Consider the following 20,727-nt stretch of genomic DNA (forward strand, 5'->3'; position numbering starts at 1 on the left):
CATAAGCGAAGAGAAATATTCGTTCACGCTACCAACAAGACGTTCGTTATGCTCGTAATTGTTTCTTATTACCTGTAAACAGAAACGATGTTTGTTGCCGTTATCATTCAGCTACTGCTGCCTGTTGTTGGCAGTACACGCGCCGTTGATCTTCCATAAACACGATGAATCGAGCCAGTAAACGTTGATATTATTCCTCGAGGAATAATTATTATTTCTATATACATTTGTTATATATAAAGTTATTTGTCATAGTCGAAACACGATCGGGGGGTTGTCGGAACGTGTTCCCCGTAAAAAAGTAACGTTTCATCGCGATTTTTCGCGATCGAAATACTTTTCCTCGGTCGTGGTACAGAAAGTAAAAAAGAAGTGTATGCAAATCATCCCCAAGCACGCGAGGAACAATCCGCAAGACCGCAAAATCGTGCGTGTTTCTTCATGTCGGGTACTTGGTCCGGAGGTGGGGGATGCGCCCGAGGAGACAGTCTCGGCCGAGTGCCTCGACGTGTATAAATACAAGCAGTCGGCTTGGTTCTCGCTTAGTCGCTGCGATACTCGATTCTTGGTGACGGTCTGTCGATTCGAGTGTGCCTCGATCCCGATTTATCGCAACTGGTTGTCGTTATCACGGTCGATCCCAACCGTCGCGAGAGTACAATACAAAAGAAACGTAAAACAAACAAAGTGAGAGAAAGTGGCCCAGCAAAGCAGTCTCGCGCGTCGAGTACCAAAAGATCGCGTGCCGTTCGTCGTTGGGGGGGAAAAAAATCGTTGGAGATCGTCGAGCAACACTGTAATGAAAAAGGACGGGTGTCCGACGTTGCCGGCCTCGACGGGCCGGGCCAGATTTTCCTCGATGGTCGTGCAGTGTTAGAAGAGGAACGGTTGGCGCGGTGCTGGCCGCCGCTATCGGAAAGTCGAGTCGTTAACCTGAAAGCGTTTCCCCTACCCAGGATCGACGGAAGCGACGCCTAATAAGAAGTCTCGTCGAAGGAAATCGCGGAAAATCGAGACAGTTTCGTCGCCCTGGTGATCGTTCTCCGAAGAAAGTTTTGTTCTTTTCGTGCGCGTCGCGTTGCAAAACGACGGGAATACGGTTAGCGTGGTTCGTTCGCGACACGAGACAACAGGACCTCTCTCGGCTCGAGGACGAAGCAAAGGTCGAAACGGTTGACGTCTCTAAGCCGGTCGGGAACGAGTTTCCAGCAAAGGGCTCGACCTATAAGAAAAGAAAGAAAACGAACGATCGCGGCAAAAAGCACGAGAAGGCTCGGTTGGCCGGTTTCGCGCGATTCTCCTTCGGGTCAACGATCTGTTCCGTAGATCTCGCGCTCGAGCGTTCGTTCCTCTGTTACCTACCTCCGCGGGACAAGTCCGGTCGACGCGAACACACAGCTCCGTCGGCGGGTATATATACGCGCGTGTTCGTGCGCCCGTAGCAAGGCACGTTTCACGAGGAGTGAAAAGGCGGTCACTCGGTACGCCGCCGTGGCTGCTTTCACCGGCAATGGAATAATGTCGATCGCGCCTTAACGGTACGCGACTCGTACCTTCCGTATTTCCCTTCGAACGGACCGACGACCCCCCCTCCGGGAAAATGATTCCGAGTCTCAGCTGAGATCGCTGCGGGATCAGGTGGTTGCCGTGTTGGGTGGATTACATATCAATTGTTCAGTGTTCGCGAGTGTTTACAAGTGATATAACGGGTGGATACGGTGATAGATCACGATCGTCGTCTCGTCGCGTAGCATGGAAAGCAACATGTACATCAGCAACGAGCCGCACAATAATGGTCACTCGGCCACCAAATACGCGTCCACGAACTCTATACCGTCGATGATGGAGGAGGACACGTCGTTGGCGAAGCTGATCGGCGCCGTTGGCAAAAGGGACGCGAGCGCTATCTTGCGTGACAATAAGGGAAGGAGACACAGCGTGCTCGAGGACCTGAAGGCGCGTAGGGACAGTCTGTTCCAAAGGGCACGGCGTGGTAGTGTCGTCGAGGAAAAAGAGAACGCGAAATTGGTGCAGAAAGAAAAGAGACGCGGCAGCGATGGGGGCAGAAGGGGCTCGGTTTTCTACGTGTCGCAGGATCTGTTGGAAGAGAATCCGGACGTTGTCGAGAACGAACGCGTGAAGGCGGATCTCGAAGGGAAGAAGGGTCGCAGAAAGTCTTGGCATCCGCTGGCGAAACCTCCGAAAGTCGATCGCAAAAGGAGGAAGGGCATCGCCGGTATCCCGACGCAAGTCGGCAGCGCCGATGGCCTGTACACGCAAGCCAGACAGAAGAGACCCTCCTGGTGGAATATATTCGTACCTGACTCGGTTGGCAGGTATTTATCGTTTACATTGTGTGCTATATTCTGCGTGCTACTCCTCTCAGTGCCTCTCGGGAAATACAACGAGTTTGTAAGTTCTCCGTGGACCGTTATCGAAACACGAATTTCGCATTTGAATCGCGGCTAGTGGTCAACGTGTTTTAGTTTTGTTTTCGACTAACTGGATTTTACGCAGACCGGACGCACGATGCACTTATGTTCTATGAAAAGGTAGGCGCGACACATTGCCAGGGATGGGCGTATTCCAACAATTTTTCAATTGAAATTATGCTCCAAACTCGATCGTTCGATGATCGATAATTTCGAACGCGATCAGTTTTCGAAGTTACCTTTTCTTTACGAAACGAATAAATTTGAAGCGAAAACAAATCGTCCCTGTTGCAATTCCGTTCTCGTTTGTTATTCGAATCGTCCATTCGTTCTGTTATCGATGGTAGAAAAATAGAATAAAGTTCGTTCGACAGGAGGCGCGGTGTTTCGTGCCAAATGGGCATTCCTGCTCCCCCATATTTTATCGACAAGAAAGCAAACATCCGTTTTATTATTATTATTCGTTGCGTTATGTCACCGTGCGTCGGCGAACGATTACGATAGAGGATTTGATTTCGTGAACGAAATTACGAAACAGGTGCATCGAGCAAATATTTGGACAAGTCGACACGACGGTTGATGTCATAATCCAGTCGAGTAAATCGTGTCAGTTCTCAGTCGCATTTACCATCCTTGATAACGACATGGCTAATAACGAACGTCATGCTTTTATCAACGAAATTCGTACGCGTTGTTGTTTAGGTTATGTTCGACGAAAAGCATTCTCGTAAAATAATACGCGCGCGCGCTTCCAGAAACGGTTATGTTGCTGCGTAACGGTTATTACACGGACGCTGATCGAACGAAACTTTTCTATCACGCGCGAAAGATGATTTCGAATATTTCTCTTTCCATCGGTTTGAAAAGTGAGAGTGCTTTTCTCGCGTTATCGACGGATCTCTTCCCAACACGAGCATCGTGGATTACCGGAAGCGAGCGCTTCGTCTGATTTATTGCGTGTTTTCGATCTTCGATGCATGCCGAGTCCCTCAAACGCGAGGCAATTTTTCTGCAGATTCATCGCTGGATTGGCGATTTCTCTAAACGTCTCCAATCGCGAAAGTTCGATTCGATTTCCGTTTACCATTCGTTTAAACTCCAAGAGTGGCTTTAATCGAGCGGAACCGAACGGCCATGACAATAAAGGTGCTCGAGGCGGACCGTTTCGGAAGGTCGGAACGCCGACATCTTTGTTTTCAACGTCGGCGTACTTTTTCGTAACTTTATCCCTCTGAATTTATCGTGTTTATTTCTATAGTGTGTATGAGAATATATGTATATACCGACTTCTAATGGATAAATAAATGATTAAGAGTTTACGTTTACTTACTATATTCATCTTTTAAAAATAATCACCTTTGTCTATAGATATCTGTTTCGTAGGAAACTCCAATACATAATTATGAAATTGCTAAAGGCTCGTTAAATTTGTTTTCTTCTCATATTATTCGTCACTCGCGCGTGTAATGCGAGACGAAGTGTAATGATAGAATATTTCCCTACTGGTTGTTGGTCATTTAATCTAACGATTAGCCTTTCGATTACTGATTGTAGCTTCCTAGAACGACTATCAACATTCACGTCGTTCTATGGTTACCGGCATCACCTGATTCCAATGTTTCGATCGTTTAATCGCCATAACAAAAGTAACCTTCGCGGTACGATTACCCAACCGTTTTATTACAAACTAAACAATGATTTTATTGCCGTTATAAATGTTGTTATAGTTCGGCGCATCGACATTGAATATCGTAATAACTTCTGTAAACCTGCGGTACAATAATTCGTGGATTTATGGCATTGATTTAGCATTAATAAAGTCATCGCTGAGATAACTATCTAGATTTACGTCGAATTAATGTATTTGTTACTACTTGAAAAATATTACTATCTATTCGAATAAATCAGGCTGCGATATCTTCCACTAGGCTTACTTAAATCTTTTTCTATCGATATAAATGACAAATTCGTTCCACGGCATAAAAAGTCATCGAAATAAAATCTTAATTCAAAGATCGTGAGATATTGATTATGTCACCGTGATTGTATCCGATACCTGTAATATTTCATTTTAATTGTTCTTGTCATTAGAAACACCTTGGACGATATTTCAGAAAATAAATTTTACGTTATATAGCAAATATGAGACGTGTACAATATGAAGTGTGCCGCGTTGAATTTTAATTCAGAGACGGGTGGAACTTTTGCAGGAAATGAGAACGGAGAACCTTGTTAGACGATTCAAAGAATTTCGGGTTTTTGTCACGGACGGGGGTATTGTTATCCCCAGAAAAAGATATCTCCGCCTCGGTGACCAGGCTCCACTTTTTTCCGCTGACGACGAAAATTTACCGAGAAAATTGGGTCGATCCTAGGACGCATCCACAACCTTCCGTTTCCTCTAGAAAAAATTGCCAACTACGTACGTTCCACGTTGGTAATCCAATCATGATGCATTTTTCCCCACGAGATACTTTTCTTTTTCATTTTCTCTTCGTTTCTCATACTGGTAACGGTTCGATCGCCGGTCATTAATATTCGACGGTTTCCCCCTCGAATTTTTCGACATACGGTCAGCTTTATCGTCGGAGAAAAATCGGGATCCTCGACATCGAAATTTATCCTACGGTTTTATGCAGATTTCAAATATACGACGGGACGTTCTCGATTGAATTGCCCTCGAAAAGTAAATCTTCCGAACGATTGCTTTTTTACAACTTAGAATTCCGTTTCTCCTTCGATAATAAAATATTTTTTTTAGCAATTTTGTTCGAGGGTCCAATAAATCCCGACTGCGAGAACAGTCTTCACGAATCGAAATTTCGATTTTTTATTTCATCGACGATTCGAGTGGTTTTCTTGAATTACCTCTAAATAGGACACTGGTAAATAACGGGCTGACGGGTAAACGTTTACTTTGTCGATGTGAACCAATACAACGAGCTCTCAATTAAACTCGGAACCGTTCAAAGAAGAAGATGAAGATGGAATTCATCGATACCTCTCGTAACACGTGAGAACCGGTCGTGTGTCTTAAAATAACCATTTATATCGCTGTTTACTTTTTTCCTAACTTTTACTTCGTCTTTCACTTTGCGAGATACCGAGGAATCTTTCGATTATTTTAGATTAGTCTCGCGTTATCGTTCTAAAATTATCTGCGTGTCAAATCGTATGTAGTTGCGAGCCCCGATAAGATCCTCGAGATCCAAAGTTCGAAAACACGAAATAAATTTTGAAAGTTACCAAATTTACGGTAAATAAAAAAAACAGTCTGACGTTGAGTATGTCACGAGTATGTTTCTCAATGAAAAAAGGCAACACGACCCACTGGAGTCGACTTCAAGACGAGTTTTCTCGTACAGTCACAGACGTATCGTGTTCAGGAAAAGTTTCGTTGTACCGGCACGGCGTCGCAAGAATTTCTTCCTGTCGTTCGGTCGTTGATGTTTAACAGAGTTTGTAATTTTGTACGCTGTTGGCAAAGCCGCATGCCGCGCGTGTTTTCGTGCACCCATTTCGAAACGCGACGCCTCTGTACCCGCCATGTTTCTTTTCGCGGAACGGATTTCTCGAACGTTAGTGTTCGCTTTTCGTCGAACGTTAAAAAAAAACAATCTTCGAAACGCTGGCGAATACAATGTTCGAGGAAAAAAATCGATGTAATTTTACAGTCGTATTTTCGAATCGCAGGGAACACGCCTGACATAACAATATATTTTTAGCAAATACGCGGAGTTGGCATAAAATTCTGATCGCGGACTCGAAAACTCGACTCGCGATACGTTCCGATAAAATCTTCGCGTCGAACTCGATTTCCTGTTCCGCGTTTCCTAACCTCGCGATCTTGGATCGAGTTTTCAGAAAACAGTGTCTCGTTCGAAACAAATTTTTATTCAATAATTTCAAGTGTCGATGAAAATAAACCATAACAGCAAAACTACCATTGCTAGATACGAAACGTAAATAAATGCGCGATGCATTCGCGCAGTACGTTTGTTTACGTATGCTAAAGGCGCACAAAGAGAACCGAGAGCCTTAGAAACAGATGTCGCACATGGAACCAATTTTGAATGTCTGTTGGTTACGTAATTTGCAACCTTCCTATTGGCAGAGGCGGCACATCAAACAGTCTCGCCTAATTCGTTGCGTTACAATTTTGCCTCGTTCAGTTTTCACCCCGAACAAACCAATAAAATTGAATAGTTATTTATTTTAAATTTCGAAAACTTGGAAAAAAAGTAAGAGCAAGTTGGTAACTCCGACTGTAGATCTAAATTGCAACGACGTATGATTACGTTATCGATTGATTCGTTTTACCTTCCCCTCGCGGTCGAATTGATTGAAAATCGTTGCCGTCGGCGTGGCTAATTAAGCACCGTTAAACCAAAAACGCACGTGCCGGTGACGTCAAAAGTTTAACGAACAAAAACGCAACTCGTACGCGTCCCGCTGCGCCACGGCAGACGCGCGTCGAATAGCAAACGCGATAAGCCCTGTACGCGTACGTACGATGCATTATAATAAAAATTGCGAATCGTCGACGATCAACAGTGTAGGAGTCAGCGCGAACAAAGAGAGTTTCGTCGAATTGTTTTTTTTTCCTCGTGTCGGTGAACCTCACCGTATCGGAATTTCGTACGAGGAACGAGGAACGTCCGGAAATTAATTAATTCGCTCGTCTCGCGGTATTTCCCCGACTGAAACATCCTCTTCTTTCGATTGGAATTATTTTTCCACGACATGGACGTTGGGCAAATCTTTGTATCTCGTTTGTGAATTTATTCGTAAATTAAAATCCATCGAACGGTGTTCCGGAAACCGAGGCGCGTCTCTTGCCCTGTGAAAGTGACATCTATTGGCGAAGGGCGTGTATGGACGGTTCGAGAAAGTGACGTTCGCTCGCAAGCGGGCAGATATATCCACACACACACGACACCGAGAAAGTACCAGACGCTGTTACGCACGCTGCGATCGTTTAACTCTCTCGTCGCTGTCGATGCAGGTGTACACGTGACCGAAACGTGACACGCCTCGTGCGGGGAACGCGCAAAGGCGTCCGACACGCGTGACCGACTCGGTTCGAGAGAGGTTGCCACGACCGGTTTCGAAAGTTCCACAGTCTCGAGACTACAATGGACCGGGATTAGAAAAAGAGCAAATCCGATACGGCGAAATTTAGATTTTTTTTTAGTCTTAAGGGGAGGACACCACACGTGAATTTTCAAGAATCTTTTGGCCGTAACTTGTTAGGCTTTCTACTAAAAACCAAGTACAAAATTAATCGGATTTACTGGTCTCCTATTCCGAAGGAAAGAGATATTCCCTCGTAAGATTCGGTTTCCTGTTTATACAAGTACAATTGCAGTTTAGTTCTGTTGTGAAACTCATACAGAAAGGATGTCTCTTCTAACCGTAATAGAAATAAAGTGTAGCGTTTATTGAAAGGAAATCTGAGTGCTTTATTTAATAACCAATTTCTAATATAACTATGAAACTTTTTCTGATAAATGTGTTATGTTTTCGAAAGTACGTTTCTTGAACTGCTTCTTGCAAAAGTTTCGTATAAAAATATTAATTATTTTCGTTTGGTACGCGAATATTCGTGGCGAGTCCGGTAATCGGGGGGGGGGGGGTCTGAGAATGAGTCTGTTAGGGGCGTCGTGAGAAAAGGCTGGTTACGCATCGCGCGAAACGCGTGTGCCAGGACTCCGTGTCACGCTCTGATTCCGTCGTAGATCGCGCGTACGCCCCGGTGGATCACGTTCGAGCGGATAACCGAGATCCACGGTGACCGTAGCAGCGTGGATCGTTGCGCTCGATCCTCGCGTTGATTTTTTTTTCTTTTCGTCAGTCTGCTGGCATACCGAGCGATTATATTATTATAGCAGGTTCGAACCGATAAGACGGGGGACCGCCCGGGGTGTGTCTCGAGATCGAGAAACGCCGAAGAAAGATAAAAGTAGTCGGGGCAGGAATGCAGGCCGAACCGGATGGGAGAAGAAAGGATTGAAGTGTATACAGCGACTGGTTCCAGCGAACAAAGGAGCCTGAAGTTGCTTTCGAGCGCGCTTGTGGCTACCAGGCCGGCTTGTATCGCGAATAATACTTTTCTCTTCGTGCCTGTACGCGTTGCAAAGCGTTTTATAATATCGGTGCGTGGGAACGATCGTATATCGAATACCGACCGCAGCATTGTTTCGTTGCAACAGTCTTATTTCACGCGCGTTCGATTCCCTTGCTAACGTTCGCTCGGGATAACGCCGAATGTTATCGAGGGAGGTAGTTACTATTTCCAAGATTCCAACAAAATAGAAATATTTGAACGTTCGTTCACTCTAAAGATTCTAAAATCGTTTAGAAATTAAGGTACGAAATTTTAAAAAATAATTCCGCAATGCATTCTGAAATTTAATATTCGTGTTTCACCGCTTTGAAATTAATTGTTCTGCAGAGAAATCAATTACGTTAGCGGACTTAATAAACTGTTAACAAAAGCGTGCACTTTCTCTTGGTAAACACAAACGTGAATTTAGAAAGCAAAACGCGATTATTTGTTCGACGCCTGAAATCGCCGAACTGATCGATCCAGAGATTATTCGTCGAATTATTTTTGTACATAATATTCGTAATATTTTCAATATACAAATAATAATAATATCGTTATAATTTAGCCATAATATTTATAAATATTCGAATAGAAATAGTCGTACGGTTGTATGTATTAAAATGCTGAAACGTTTCGACGTTTAATCGTATTATTCGAACGTTGGATCCCCCGAATGGGATAGTCCGTGTTCCAAAATTCGTTAAGCGCGACCGACGATTTACGAAGTCCTAATTTCGCGGGAGTTCCGTCGATCGGGGCGGCCATTTGAAAGTAAAACGACGGATTGCCAGGAATTAATGTAAGTTTAATGTTCTCAGGTGGGTTCCGTTTAGTAGCACGGCAGGGAAATATGTAAAACAGTCGCATTATTCATCGTACTTCCTCTCGAGGTTAATCTTCTTTCGGCTCGCGTGCGCCTCAAGTTGTAAAAGGCGTCGTCGCGCGTTCTTGGAAAGGCAAGAAACCGTCGCGCCGACTTTTCGTTCTTCGAAGGAAATCCCGGTTGAAATGTCGCAATCGTTTCCACCATTAGCACGTTCGCGATCGACGACTTTAACTTTTGAGTCATGCACCGAAGTCATTTACCAAAGGATAATTTTTTAATAATAAAATCAACATAGCAAGGTCACACGACAAACGTAAATAAAAATATTACAAATTTTCTTTTGCGTAAATATAACTTGTATTAATGTAAGAATCGTACAATTTCTAAAAATATCGACTCGAATTTTATCCGACGTTTACGTAAATCGTCATCTCGCTTCTGATATCGATCGTTTCCATTAATCTGAATGTGTGCTGAATCGTTTCGTTTAACAAACGGAAGACGGCGTTTCCTGTCGAAGCCAGGACTGAATATTAAACAAACGGTACGGTGTCGCTGGCAAGGAATCGCCTGTCGACTTGATATCCGTGACAGTCGCAGCTGAAAGAGTGCCAAAGACGCGGTCAACAACAGAATATAGAAACTTTAGCCGCGATGAAACGATAGCGGGCTTGCACGGGGGATTGCGATACCTCGTTTCGGTTCGTTTCTTCGAGAAATCTCGCGAACGACGCGATATCGAATAGATTTTCCTGCGTTGGGAAAGATACGAGCATTTTCAATCGCAGAAATAATATTTACGAATTGAAAATGGGTTCTGGTAAAGAAAAATTAACTTGGGAGTTTGCTATTAATAATAAAGTTTATTTTCTTTATGGCGAACAATACACGAAAAGATTTTAAAATTGTACTAATCGCGTTGGTCGTCGGTCGATAAATCCCGAGACATAATTTAGTTCTATCGGTTAACGCGAGACACTAGAATTTGCTAATACAGCCGACTTACCCTGAACTATCTTAATTGGAACAACAACGTATCTAATCTCCCGTATAATTGGTAGATATTATCCGATAGACTTATATTCCATCAGTTGGTGTTAACCGAGTCGAAGACACGCGATACGATGTCTTCGTCGAATGGTTCGGGAATGTTTTAATACCTCTTGAATGAAGATAAAACTGTCCCATTGTGCGTGAACGCCGCAATTAGATAATTCCCTATTGTGTGTAAATATTGATTCGTGCCGGGGAATAAATTAAAACTGACAGGCTGTGGACTCAGCAGATCGTGCGGCATGACGAACGCGTGGCATATCAACGCGGTTCCACTCTTAATCAACGGTTTCGCTCGAGCGTTAAGTATTTTCACGGCGCGCTCGTTACGTATTAAATTGCAATTTAAATCGAACACGGCGAATGTTCATCGGTGGCGATCGAATTATTGTAATCGAATTTAAAATAACCACCGACGGTGTTCGTTATATTGTCGAGTAATTTCGATCGACCGACACGGTGTTTATTACGTATCGCGATACAATAAAACCGAAGACCCCAGCGTGCATCACAGCTGTTGATACGTGGATGACTCGGTAGGGGGAGCCACTTGGCTGACCTACAGCGGCCAGTTCATCGTGCTCCTGACACCCGACACGAACGCACGTCGATGATCGAACAAGGATCGTGTTTCGCGATAACCTAGCGTTCGTAAATTTCTTCATGGGCAACGTCGAGACGTTTAGGATAATAAAAATGCAATTGGACGCAAGGCCAGCGTAAATTGTAACTGTTAGGAGTTGCGATATCTCGTGGCGAGTCTCTCTCTCTTTCTCTCTCTCTCTCTCTCTTTCTCTGTCTTTCTTTTTCTCTCCCGCGTTATAAGCTGCGAGCAGTTGTGGCGCGCGAGACCATTAGAAAGTCGAGCTACTTCGGGCGCGAGTTACCAACTGGTCGGGGAGATACGGTTAAGAGGGAATTTCGTAAGAAACTGTGGGAAAGGGATTTCAGGCCTCTAAGGAGCCGCCGTAACCGGGCAGAACTCGAACTTTGTTCGCCTGCCGCTTTTCAGCCTTCGTTCCGACCCGCGGAATGCACTTGTGCAAGTTTTTCTTTTCGCGTCGTCGCAACAACGCTGAGAGCGTACTATCGAATATAATGGCCGCAACATCGATGTCAAGGACAACGTCGAAGAGAGTCGGGTCGCTGTAATTAACGGATTGTTGGGCCGTCGTAATTGAGCTCGTTTTCGTAGGATCGGTTTGTTACCCGCGGCACAGAGTAGACATGTCGTTAGCTACCGTGTACGCTTTAATTAAGCAACAATTATCAATCTTGCGCGAGCTATTTTTATCCCGACTTCGTTTCGAACAAAGGGAATTTTTATAACCTTTAGATTTGAAATTAAAGTCACGCTGATATCGAAACGTCGTTTGGACTAATGTGAATTTAATTTGTGCGTAACGTTCGAACTTTTAATCCACACCTAACCTATTTTGGTTACAGTCGTAATGATAACATTTTTTTTATTTATTTTAACGACATGAATAATCTTTCGTACCGGTCGGTGCACGATGATTTTAACAATTTAATTATGTGCATAATTTCGTTAAGCGTTGCTCAATATCTCGGAATTATGCTCGCTCGAAAAGAACCGTCGGGAAATCCTCCGTAGTTAATTAACATTTTACAATGGAATAAAACAACGAGGAAATTGCTGATTTATATCTATTTGATTATCGTTAAGAATACAAGAAATTATACATCTTCGATTCGTAGGTTTAAATTTTTTAATCCAATACTGTCCTATAATATTGAAACGTAATTTAATTTCTGCCGTAATTAATCCTCGTTAAAGTTGACATCGAACCGATCGACAAAGACGAATTGAAATATGCGATCTATTTTTAACTGAAAATTGCGTAAACGGCAAGTGGCGTGCAGCCTGTTGTAGTTAAGACGATTTGCGTGTACGAACGCAATTTGCTACGTCTGTTTGGCTTTCGACAGAGCACTTCACTTTGACGCTTAATTGTCGATTCTCGCAGAGGACGATCGACTCTTTCTGGCGTCGTTCTGACCTGCCAGGAATGCTACGCGAGCACACAGTTCGAGTACCTTAGTTGGGTTTAATGAACGCAATGCAAAGAAGTGCTCGGTAATCGAAAAAAAGAAAAAAACATTAACGATTAAAAAAAAAAACAAATTATTTAAATAAAGACTTTAAAATAATATTTAGATACTGTAATATTTTATAAAGGTTTATAAAATCGTAATTTCCATAGACTAAATGGAAAAGAATTCTTTGAAAGATGCGTGGAACGTCTTGCTACGCAGGAATGTTAAAAAGGCAATATGTAATTGAATCGAAACAGCCTGTCTGTCGACAATTAGTCCGTTGATTAGCGGATAATGCACTTTCATTCTCTTCTTGATATCTTTTTCTGTTTTCAACTCGCTTCGATACTGCCTTTGTTCCTCCGACAAGTGTTCGATAACAAAAAGCTGAATGCTATTTCTGGCATTCGCGTTCACGCTAAACGTCATCGACTACATAATCGTTCCAACACGTTTCTGTATTAACCTAAATTCTTCGATTTATTTCTATTTTAATCTTCAGATTCAATTTTATTTAAATAATTTAATTTATTTTCCGTCCCGTAATATTAAAGGAAAAGGGCAATTTCACTATTATTTGAATATTATAATTTTATATATTATTCGAAAATCTCTGTCAAAGTATTTTATATTACGTCTTTATGGTCCTCTTTGGTGATAATTAAATAATTTAATTTATTTTCCGTCCCGTAATATTAAAGGAAAAAAGAAATTTCACTATTATTCGAATATTATAATTTTATATTTTTATTCGAAAATCTTTGTCAAAGTATTTTATATTACGTCTTTATGGTCCTCTTTGGCGATAAGATAGCAATGGTAATCGGGTCAACAAAATATTTCCTCGTCCATAATGATGTATAATTGGCTGTGTTTTTTTTCTTTTCACGAGCAAAAATTTACTATATTTTTTTATTCGAATTCTTTATCTGACATACTTGCCCCGATTCTTGGAAGTTGGAATCGAAGTGGCCCTAATCTTAGGAGTTATCTTTACGGAACGTGTTGCAATATCCGTGGCTTCGAGACACTAAATTTGCAACAATCTTTGCCTAGCCCGATGATTTACTAATCATCGATCAACGATTCTCAGCCAGAGCGAGAAAGATACAGTTCGCGAGGTCCGATGACTAATTGGAAGAGAATCGCGTTGATTTACGCGGCGCACGCGATCTATAAATCATTTTGCACGCGAAATTGCTTCGCTGAGAACGATCCATCAATAGCTTGGACATTTCTGTTTTTTTCAAAAACCAAGTTAAAGTTTCAGCGAGTATTTTCCTTCGGTTATTTATTTATATCATTCGATTTTTATTCGTACAAATACTTTAGACACTACACTGTCGGGGAAAAAATTTTCCTAAAAGATTTTCCTTGGTTTTTTCCCAGGGTTAATAAAGACTAATATTATTTCCGTTTCTCGAACAGGATGAGGTAATATAACATTAACCGTGAGAAAATACAGGTTTGTTAAGGAAAACTCCCACACGCGAATCGAGTAGCATATATAATAATATAAATAAAAGATAGTGGAAGCTAAAAAGAAATTTCGTTTTCATGTAATATTTGTAGATCAGAAATCCGTGGCGGCCATCTTGATTCGTTTTTACGAAGACCGTCCGCGGAACGAATTTCGATTTCGTATTCTCGGCGCGTTTCACGTTCGAAAGCGAGACTTCCGCTTCGAAAAGTGTCCTCAAACGGGTACGCTGACCTTCTGTCGATCACCGATCGATTCAGCGTGCCCGATGGATCTAGGAAGGGGCCTTGAACGCCCCCGATGAAAACTTCCACGCTCTCGGTCGTCGCGAGGACGGACTAATTAACGGCAGCTAGTAATTCTGAGTCTGTTTCATCTCATCTAAATTATTATCACGCATTTTAGTCGAGTTGTTCGGCCTAAATATCTGTTCCCCTTCTTTAACATTCTTAAAGAAAATAATTTCGAGGTTAGGTTGAGTTTTTTCTGATCTGATCAATCTAGTCACCTCTCCTTTGTTATTCTATGGTTAGCAATCGTGCAATTAATATTTTGTAGTAATTCTAAGTCTGTTTCATCGCGTCTAAATTACTACCACGCATTTTAGTCGAGTTGTTCGGCCTAAATATCTGTTCCCCTTCTCTAACAATTTTAAAGAAAATAATTTCGAGGTTAGGTTGGGTTTCTTTTTCTGATCGATCCAGTCACCTCTTCTTTGTTATTCTATGGTTAGCAACCGTGCAATTAATATTTTGTTCGTTCGGGGTAGGTTAATGGTTCGATGACTAATCGATGATCGATCGAGAAGGCCGTGATTGGTCGAGCTCGTCAGTCAGCCCGCAGGGTCGAGAGGAAACGAAAAGGACACTCGCCGGAAATGAGCCGCCTAATACGACGATCGATCGTCGATCGGTCGCAGGAATCGTTCGCCGTGGACGGTGTTACGGATCGATATGACCTGGCGCATCGATTGTATAACGGGGCGCATTGGAATTCCTGTCGGCGATTTTGAGCAACGGTGTGCATACTGGAACGTACCAATCGGGATCGTCCTTCGGCGTTAGTGACACAGTGATAGTTGGGAAAATTTGGAACGAAACACGTGCGGTCGGGGACGCCTCGATATTTCCAGGGTGCAAGGAACGTGACCCGAGTTCAATTTTCCCCCAAACGTTCGTCTCTTCCTTTTTTTTTTCAGATGCCAGTATACGTTAAGAACGTTTCCTTATTTCCAAAATGAAATTTTTAAGTTACGAATCGTATGAAAAAAGCGGACGAAAATGACGGAGTCATTAGCGATTGGAAATTATTAAATAGAATATTCCTTAAACTTTTCGTTGAAAGGTATTTCAAAAATTAGCTTCCGCTTACGTTAATCTCCCGATAGAGAAACTTTCCTAATTTCTTTCGAAGCCAGATAAAAGGGAGATATGTACTCCCTTCATAAATTTTTTAAAACTAGCGACACCCGTTCTTATTTTTCTCTGGGAGAAAAATCGCGTGATTTTAACGTCGATTAAAATGTTGCGTATTCCGAGAACTGTCGTCGACATCAAGGATTTTCACATGCGATTCGCGACGTAAATTACAATTACACCGCCGCTACGTTTCCCAGCACGTGGGAAATATATTATCGGGCGGTCACGAGGGAATAATATGCTTTATTGCGGACGGGATCTTCGCGACCGAACCCGAGGTAATAACGCGCGGCTGGAATAATAAAAGCCCATCGATTTGATCGGATACTTGCACAATGTGCAACGATCGTGGTATCGAGAGACAGTGTTCCGTCGAGATATACAGTGGGTCGCAAAAGTATTTAAACATCTCTCTCTTCGGGTTTAATTTTTAATGCAAATGTATCTTTCGCATGCTTGACAATTTCGCGCGTTAATCACTGCCCCACGGCACACACGTTGCATGCCCACTTTTTGCTACGATTTATATTTTAATGGTACGAATAGCCTTCGGCTACTCTTTTTTTATCGATAGTTTTGTTATTCATTTTACGCGACGCTGCTTGGAACAAACATATTTTCTTGATAACCATGCAACGTTTTCAACGACGAAGCCTAGTTTTTTCTTCGTGCGAATAAAGGCTGACGCCGGTTGATTCACGGGACGACATTGTCCACGAAAGCTTGACCGATGAAACGGCCAGTCGGAGCTTGTATCGCTGGAAAACTTCGTACACAATTCCCGGTATAATTAAAATTTAGGTTGACGCCTTGCTTCCGACACGGGAGCATGTATTTTCTTTTCTTTTAATTTCAAGGAAAAAATAGACGATCGTGAGAAAGAAATACAGAATTTTTACTTGGTTAGAAGTTTAACGATACATCTTCGATGTATTGCACAGAGTTTCAAGCAGACAGTTGTCATCGCCAATCAGATACAACACGACTTATCCGATTAGAATATCTTTGTAAACGTTAAGAAAGAAGTTTGACACGCTGCCAGTCGAGAATAACATACAACGCATATAAATTTGTTGAAATATATCTCGGCGAAATTTTCATTATTTTTTCTTTCCTAACGTTGAAAAGTATGGTGATACGATTAATAAAAGAGTTTCACATATATTTTTGTCATAACTAACAGTGTACAGTTACAACTCCTGTTACGACACGTGTAACGTACAAGAGTGCAAAATATGTGATTAAAATCGATGAGTATCATTCCTGACATTCCTCTCGCAGGAATAACAAACGTATTTTTTCAATGGACAGTCGGGCGTTTCTTATTTCCTTTCCGAACGACACCGAGCCGTCCGTCATTCGACACCGACGACCGGGTCTCCGAGCTTCGATTTTCCAAGCTCCCGTTCCGAGAACGGTTTCGAAGTCGTTCCATTGTCCGTGGACGTTTTTGCGAAACATCTGGCGGGAAGACCGTCGGACGCAGGTGTCGCAGGAAATTTCGAAACAGTCTGTGCTTACGTGCACGCCGAGAACCACCTTTCTCCCTTCCGATGGAAGTCCCCGGCGCGATTCTCTTTCTGCCTTGTACATCGGCTGGAAACCCGTTTACAGCGCGCCCCGGGACGACGACCAAATTGCACGCAACTCCATCGACGATCCAACGACGAACACCGGGCGTTTATCGCGTTCGAACGTCCCGCGAAAACGCGACGCGCTGCTGTCATGGCGGACAGAGCGCTCGTAACGAAAGGGTTAAACGCATCTGGGGACAAATGCCGATTATGCGAAAGTTCGTATAATTTTATGGACGTGGAAGACAAGGGAGATACGAATTGGCAAATTTGCCCTCGGATATCCCGCTTTATTGGCCGATTATCATATTTTTATGCGTGGCATCTGTGCAGTTTGGAGCTACGCCAGGACGTTATCTATCGTAGATCGATAAAGTGGCTTCTGAGCGTGGATAATGTACGGCGTTGTGATAGTGCAACCTTGTCCGGCGGGTTTGTGAAATCTATGCTCGTGCTCGACTATTCTTAGTTCATAGTTTTATATTTGTCAAACAAAATTGGGTAATCGAGGATCCTCCATGCTCATAAGATTAAAAAAAAAAGCAATAAATTAGCGGTGCGATGTTGGGTGGGCGAGTAGGACGTCTGGCTAGTAGTCTGGAGGTCGCGAGTTCGAAAAACCCCACAGCGTGTGTCTCGTATATTTTCTTCGATTCCTACAATATTATATACCTTCTTTTATTGCAACATATTTTCTACAATAGTAGCTCCTCTCCTAAAGACAAGTGAAAATTAGGCAAAAAAAGCTTTTCTGTAACCCCATCATCGTGTTTGAGATTAAAAAACCCCAAAAATGAGGAAAAAAACGTTCGAAAGACAGACCCACGACTCCGCAGAAGGGAAGGAAAAAAAGAAGAGTCATGGAGAAGGCAAAAAAAGGCAAGGGTGGGGTGTGTTATTTATCGTTACGGGATGAATATAACCGCGTACGAGCGGAATCGTTCCGGAACTTGTTCAAGGAGGACGGGGGGAGACGGTCTGTCGGACGCTTTTGTAATTTCAATAAACGACCGATTTTCGGTGGCGTCGTATCCCACGATCGCGATAAAGCGATTCGACGGGGGCTCGTGAATGTGAAATCGTCCGAAGTATTAACCAGCGCCGCCTGTTCCCCTTTATAGCACGCCTGAATTGCCCACGCAACAGTTGAAATTGCTTCGTAACGTTAACGTGGCTGTTGAACATGGACGGCGACGCTCTCGCGTGTTTACAGTTGCCTTTAAATGAAACCCGGGCTCGCCAGTTACGAGGAAATAATTATCGGACGCGGTCGTTAAATCCCCCAGACTTTTGGATAAAATTACTATATGGGCCACGACGTGGGGGGTTTCGTTTATAAAATTAAAAGGGGTGGGAGTCAAGATGGGTGTTAAACCCACAAAGTAAAATCATTATGTAACTTTAGTGCATATGAATCATCGGTATCAGGTCACAGAGACGCCCACGTCCACGGTAAGAAAATCTGAATTACTATTTTCTCCTTGCAGAACCATTTTCTATTCCGGTATTGTGCCTGGCGTTCGCTCGTTTACGTCCAAAGCACTTATTTCTATTTATTACGTAACTCGATCGTCTCGTGCTTTCAGGAAAAGTAAACGAAAGTAGTCCGCTCGAAGGTTTTCAATGCATTTTCATTTACCTTTGGAAACCCTCTGCAATTTCCTCACCGCGAAGATTGGAACAATAATTAACGTTTTCGAGATCTGTTTTTCAGCGACGATAGACCGCACGTTTCATGTTTTCGTTAGCGGACCGATTGGCCCGATGGTCGAATTTATTATTTATATCTCCTACGACCGCGTACTCGCGACAGTGGGCTTTATTGACTCCACTTCTATCCACATATTTATAGACACGTGAAATATTGCCGCCGCGTACCTACGCGTTTCCCGTTTACGTGGAAATCTATACGCACTCGAGGCAAGATCCAAACAGTAACTCGTTACCGGTCAGTTGCAACACTAACTGTACATCCGCGTAAATCTTGATACCGGCGACACAGGATTGATCCATCCGACCGTTTTTAACCACGAGCAACGGTTCTTTCGCGGTTGCATACGCTTGCCCCGCGACTATGGTTGCAACTATTCCAATACATTATACGCATTCGAGCATTACTGTTGCAATATTACAAGCTATAGTAGCTTTGAACTTTGTGGTAGGATTGCAATTTATTAATCAAGCGCTCTAGTAACATTTTAATTATGCCCGTCGAATATTCAAAAGCAGAACGATTCTACAAGCATTCCTACCGTTTTTAAACCATATTTCTGTTACGACTGTTTATTTGTTGTCTGTTACACGTCGGGTCCCGTGTCGAGCGAGCATTTCGATCGTTCAGAGGGCAAGCTGCCAAACGTGACACTGTCCCGCTTCCAAAAATACCGGGGTCCGTTAGTGGTAGAGACATTTTGGCGATTATTCGTCGTTAATTTTTCCATTGTTTCCATACGGTGAACACTCGATGAAAGTTCTCTCGACTGAAAGTTAATGTGGCAGTAATCTACCAATTACTAACCTAAAAATTTTAGGTTAGTATCTTAGGTTGTAAAATATATCCATCGGAAAATGTTTTATCGCCTTGAAAATAAAAATGGATAGATCCGAATCGAGAGGAATTCACATCCGTGTCGGGGAAATTCGTCCAAAAATAGAAGATGGTTGGATTCGTCAGGGTAGACCGGTGATCGAATTAAAGTGTCCATAGCAATTAGCGCCGGGCGATGGCAGCACCGTTCCGAATCGACCGAGTCCGGCTCGAGTTTACGCCCATCCGCGTTCCGATATTCTTTCGTCGAGTTCTTGTATACCCCCGACCCTGATTTCTCGCGAAATTATGCAAATTGCATCGTTCGGATCGTTTCTCTTTCTTCGGGGAACATACACCGTCCCGTTTAATGCTTCTTTTATTCTCTTAATAAATTCCATATCGGTTAAACTCTTAACATGGAACCCGGATGGCCGATTAATCCAACAATATCATTTATACGTTTCGAACGAGATAAAAATACACGGAACAGGATGTGCGAGACGTAATTGTTTATTCGACTTTTATTTATCCGAACTGCAATCACGTTGACCGCTTATTCTTAGTTATTCTTACGTATTATTTTATTTCTATGTACTGTTAACCCCTTAACGCTCATATTTTTCGGGTTAATCAAGAATGATCAGTTTTCTTTATTGGATTTGTTTCTAAAAATGCGGTTTTTGTTAATTACAATGTTGTATCCAACGTATAAATTGAAGGAAAACAAATATTATCATCCCTTAAACCGTTAGATTAAACAAATATCGTTTTTCAAAGCAGTCAGACTCGGGCATGAACGTTAAGGGGTTAATGAAAAATGAAAGTATATGTTTGCCTTGCTTGATGTTAATCATGTATGTACTTCGAGCGAATCGTTTGTTTTTCCCCGATTGCATTATTGTTATAATTTTCTTGATTTTTATTTTAAGCATTATCTGCACGTAGATGCATGTATTCTCACTGCCGTTGTTTTGGATTGTTTGTTGCATCCCAGGTCCAGGCGAATGTCCCAGGATGTCACGCATTCGAGATCAACGGAAAACCTCACCGCATCTTATTTCAGGTATGTGAATTAGAAACTGGATTTGAATGGCGGACGAACAGCAAACACAAAAATACAAAATAGATTTAGATTATTCCTTTTACTTTAATAACAGGAAATAAAAATGATGGCACGCGTACGACAGAAAGGGTTAATAAAATTGATAATATCGTGAATGGCAGGAAACTGCCATAAACCAGAGAGC

The 20,727-nt window shown here is 42.6% G+C and overlaps 1 protein-coding gene across 4 annotated transcripts in view; it reads left to right on the forward strand.

The window, feature by feature from the left end:
- Positions 1-447: 447 nt before the first annotated feature.
- LOC122398680 (TLD domain-containing protein 2) overlaps positions 448-20,727 on the forward strand; it is a 76,104-nt gene continuing 55,824 nt past the window's right edge. Inside the window, exons 1-2 of one of the 4 annotated variants that reach the window (XM_043398773.1) lie at positions 448-2,336; positions 20,475-20,543. In XM_043398773.1, coding sequence (XP_043254708.1) covers positions 1,753-2,336; positions 20,475-20,543 — 653 coding nt within the window. In that variant the 5' untranslated portion in view covers positions 448-1,752. The remainder of the gene's footprint in view (positions 2,337-20,474; positions 20,544-20,727) is intronic. The other 3 variants (XM_043398772.1, XM_043398774.1, XM_043398775.1) reach the window with 3 other exon arrangements.

This window comes from Colletes gigas, unplaced genomic scaffold, assembly GCF_013123115.1.
Source record: "Colletes gigas isolate AHSC1104 unplaced genomic scaffold, ASM1312311v1 Colletes_gigas_Sc00012, whole genome shotgun sequence".
NCBI lineage: Eukaryota > Metazoa > Arthropoda > Insecta > Hymenoptera > Colletidae > Colletes > Colletes gigas.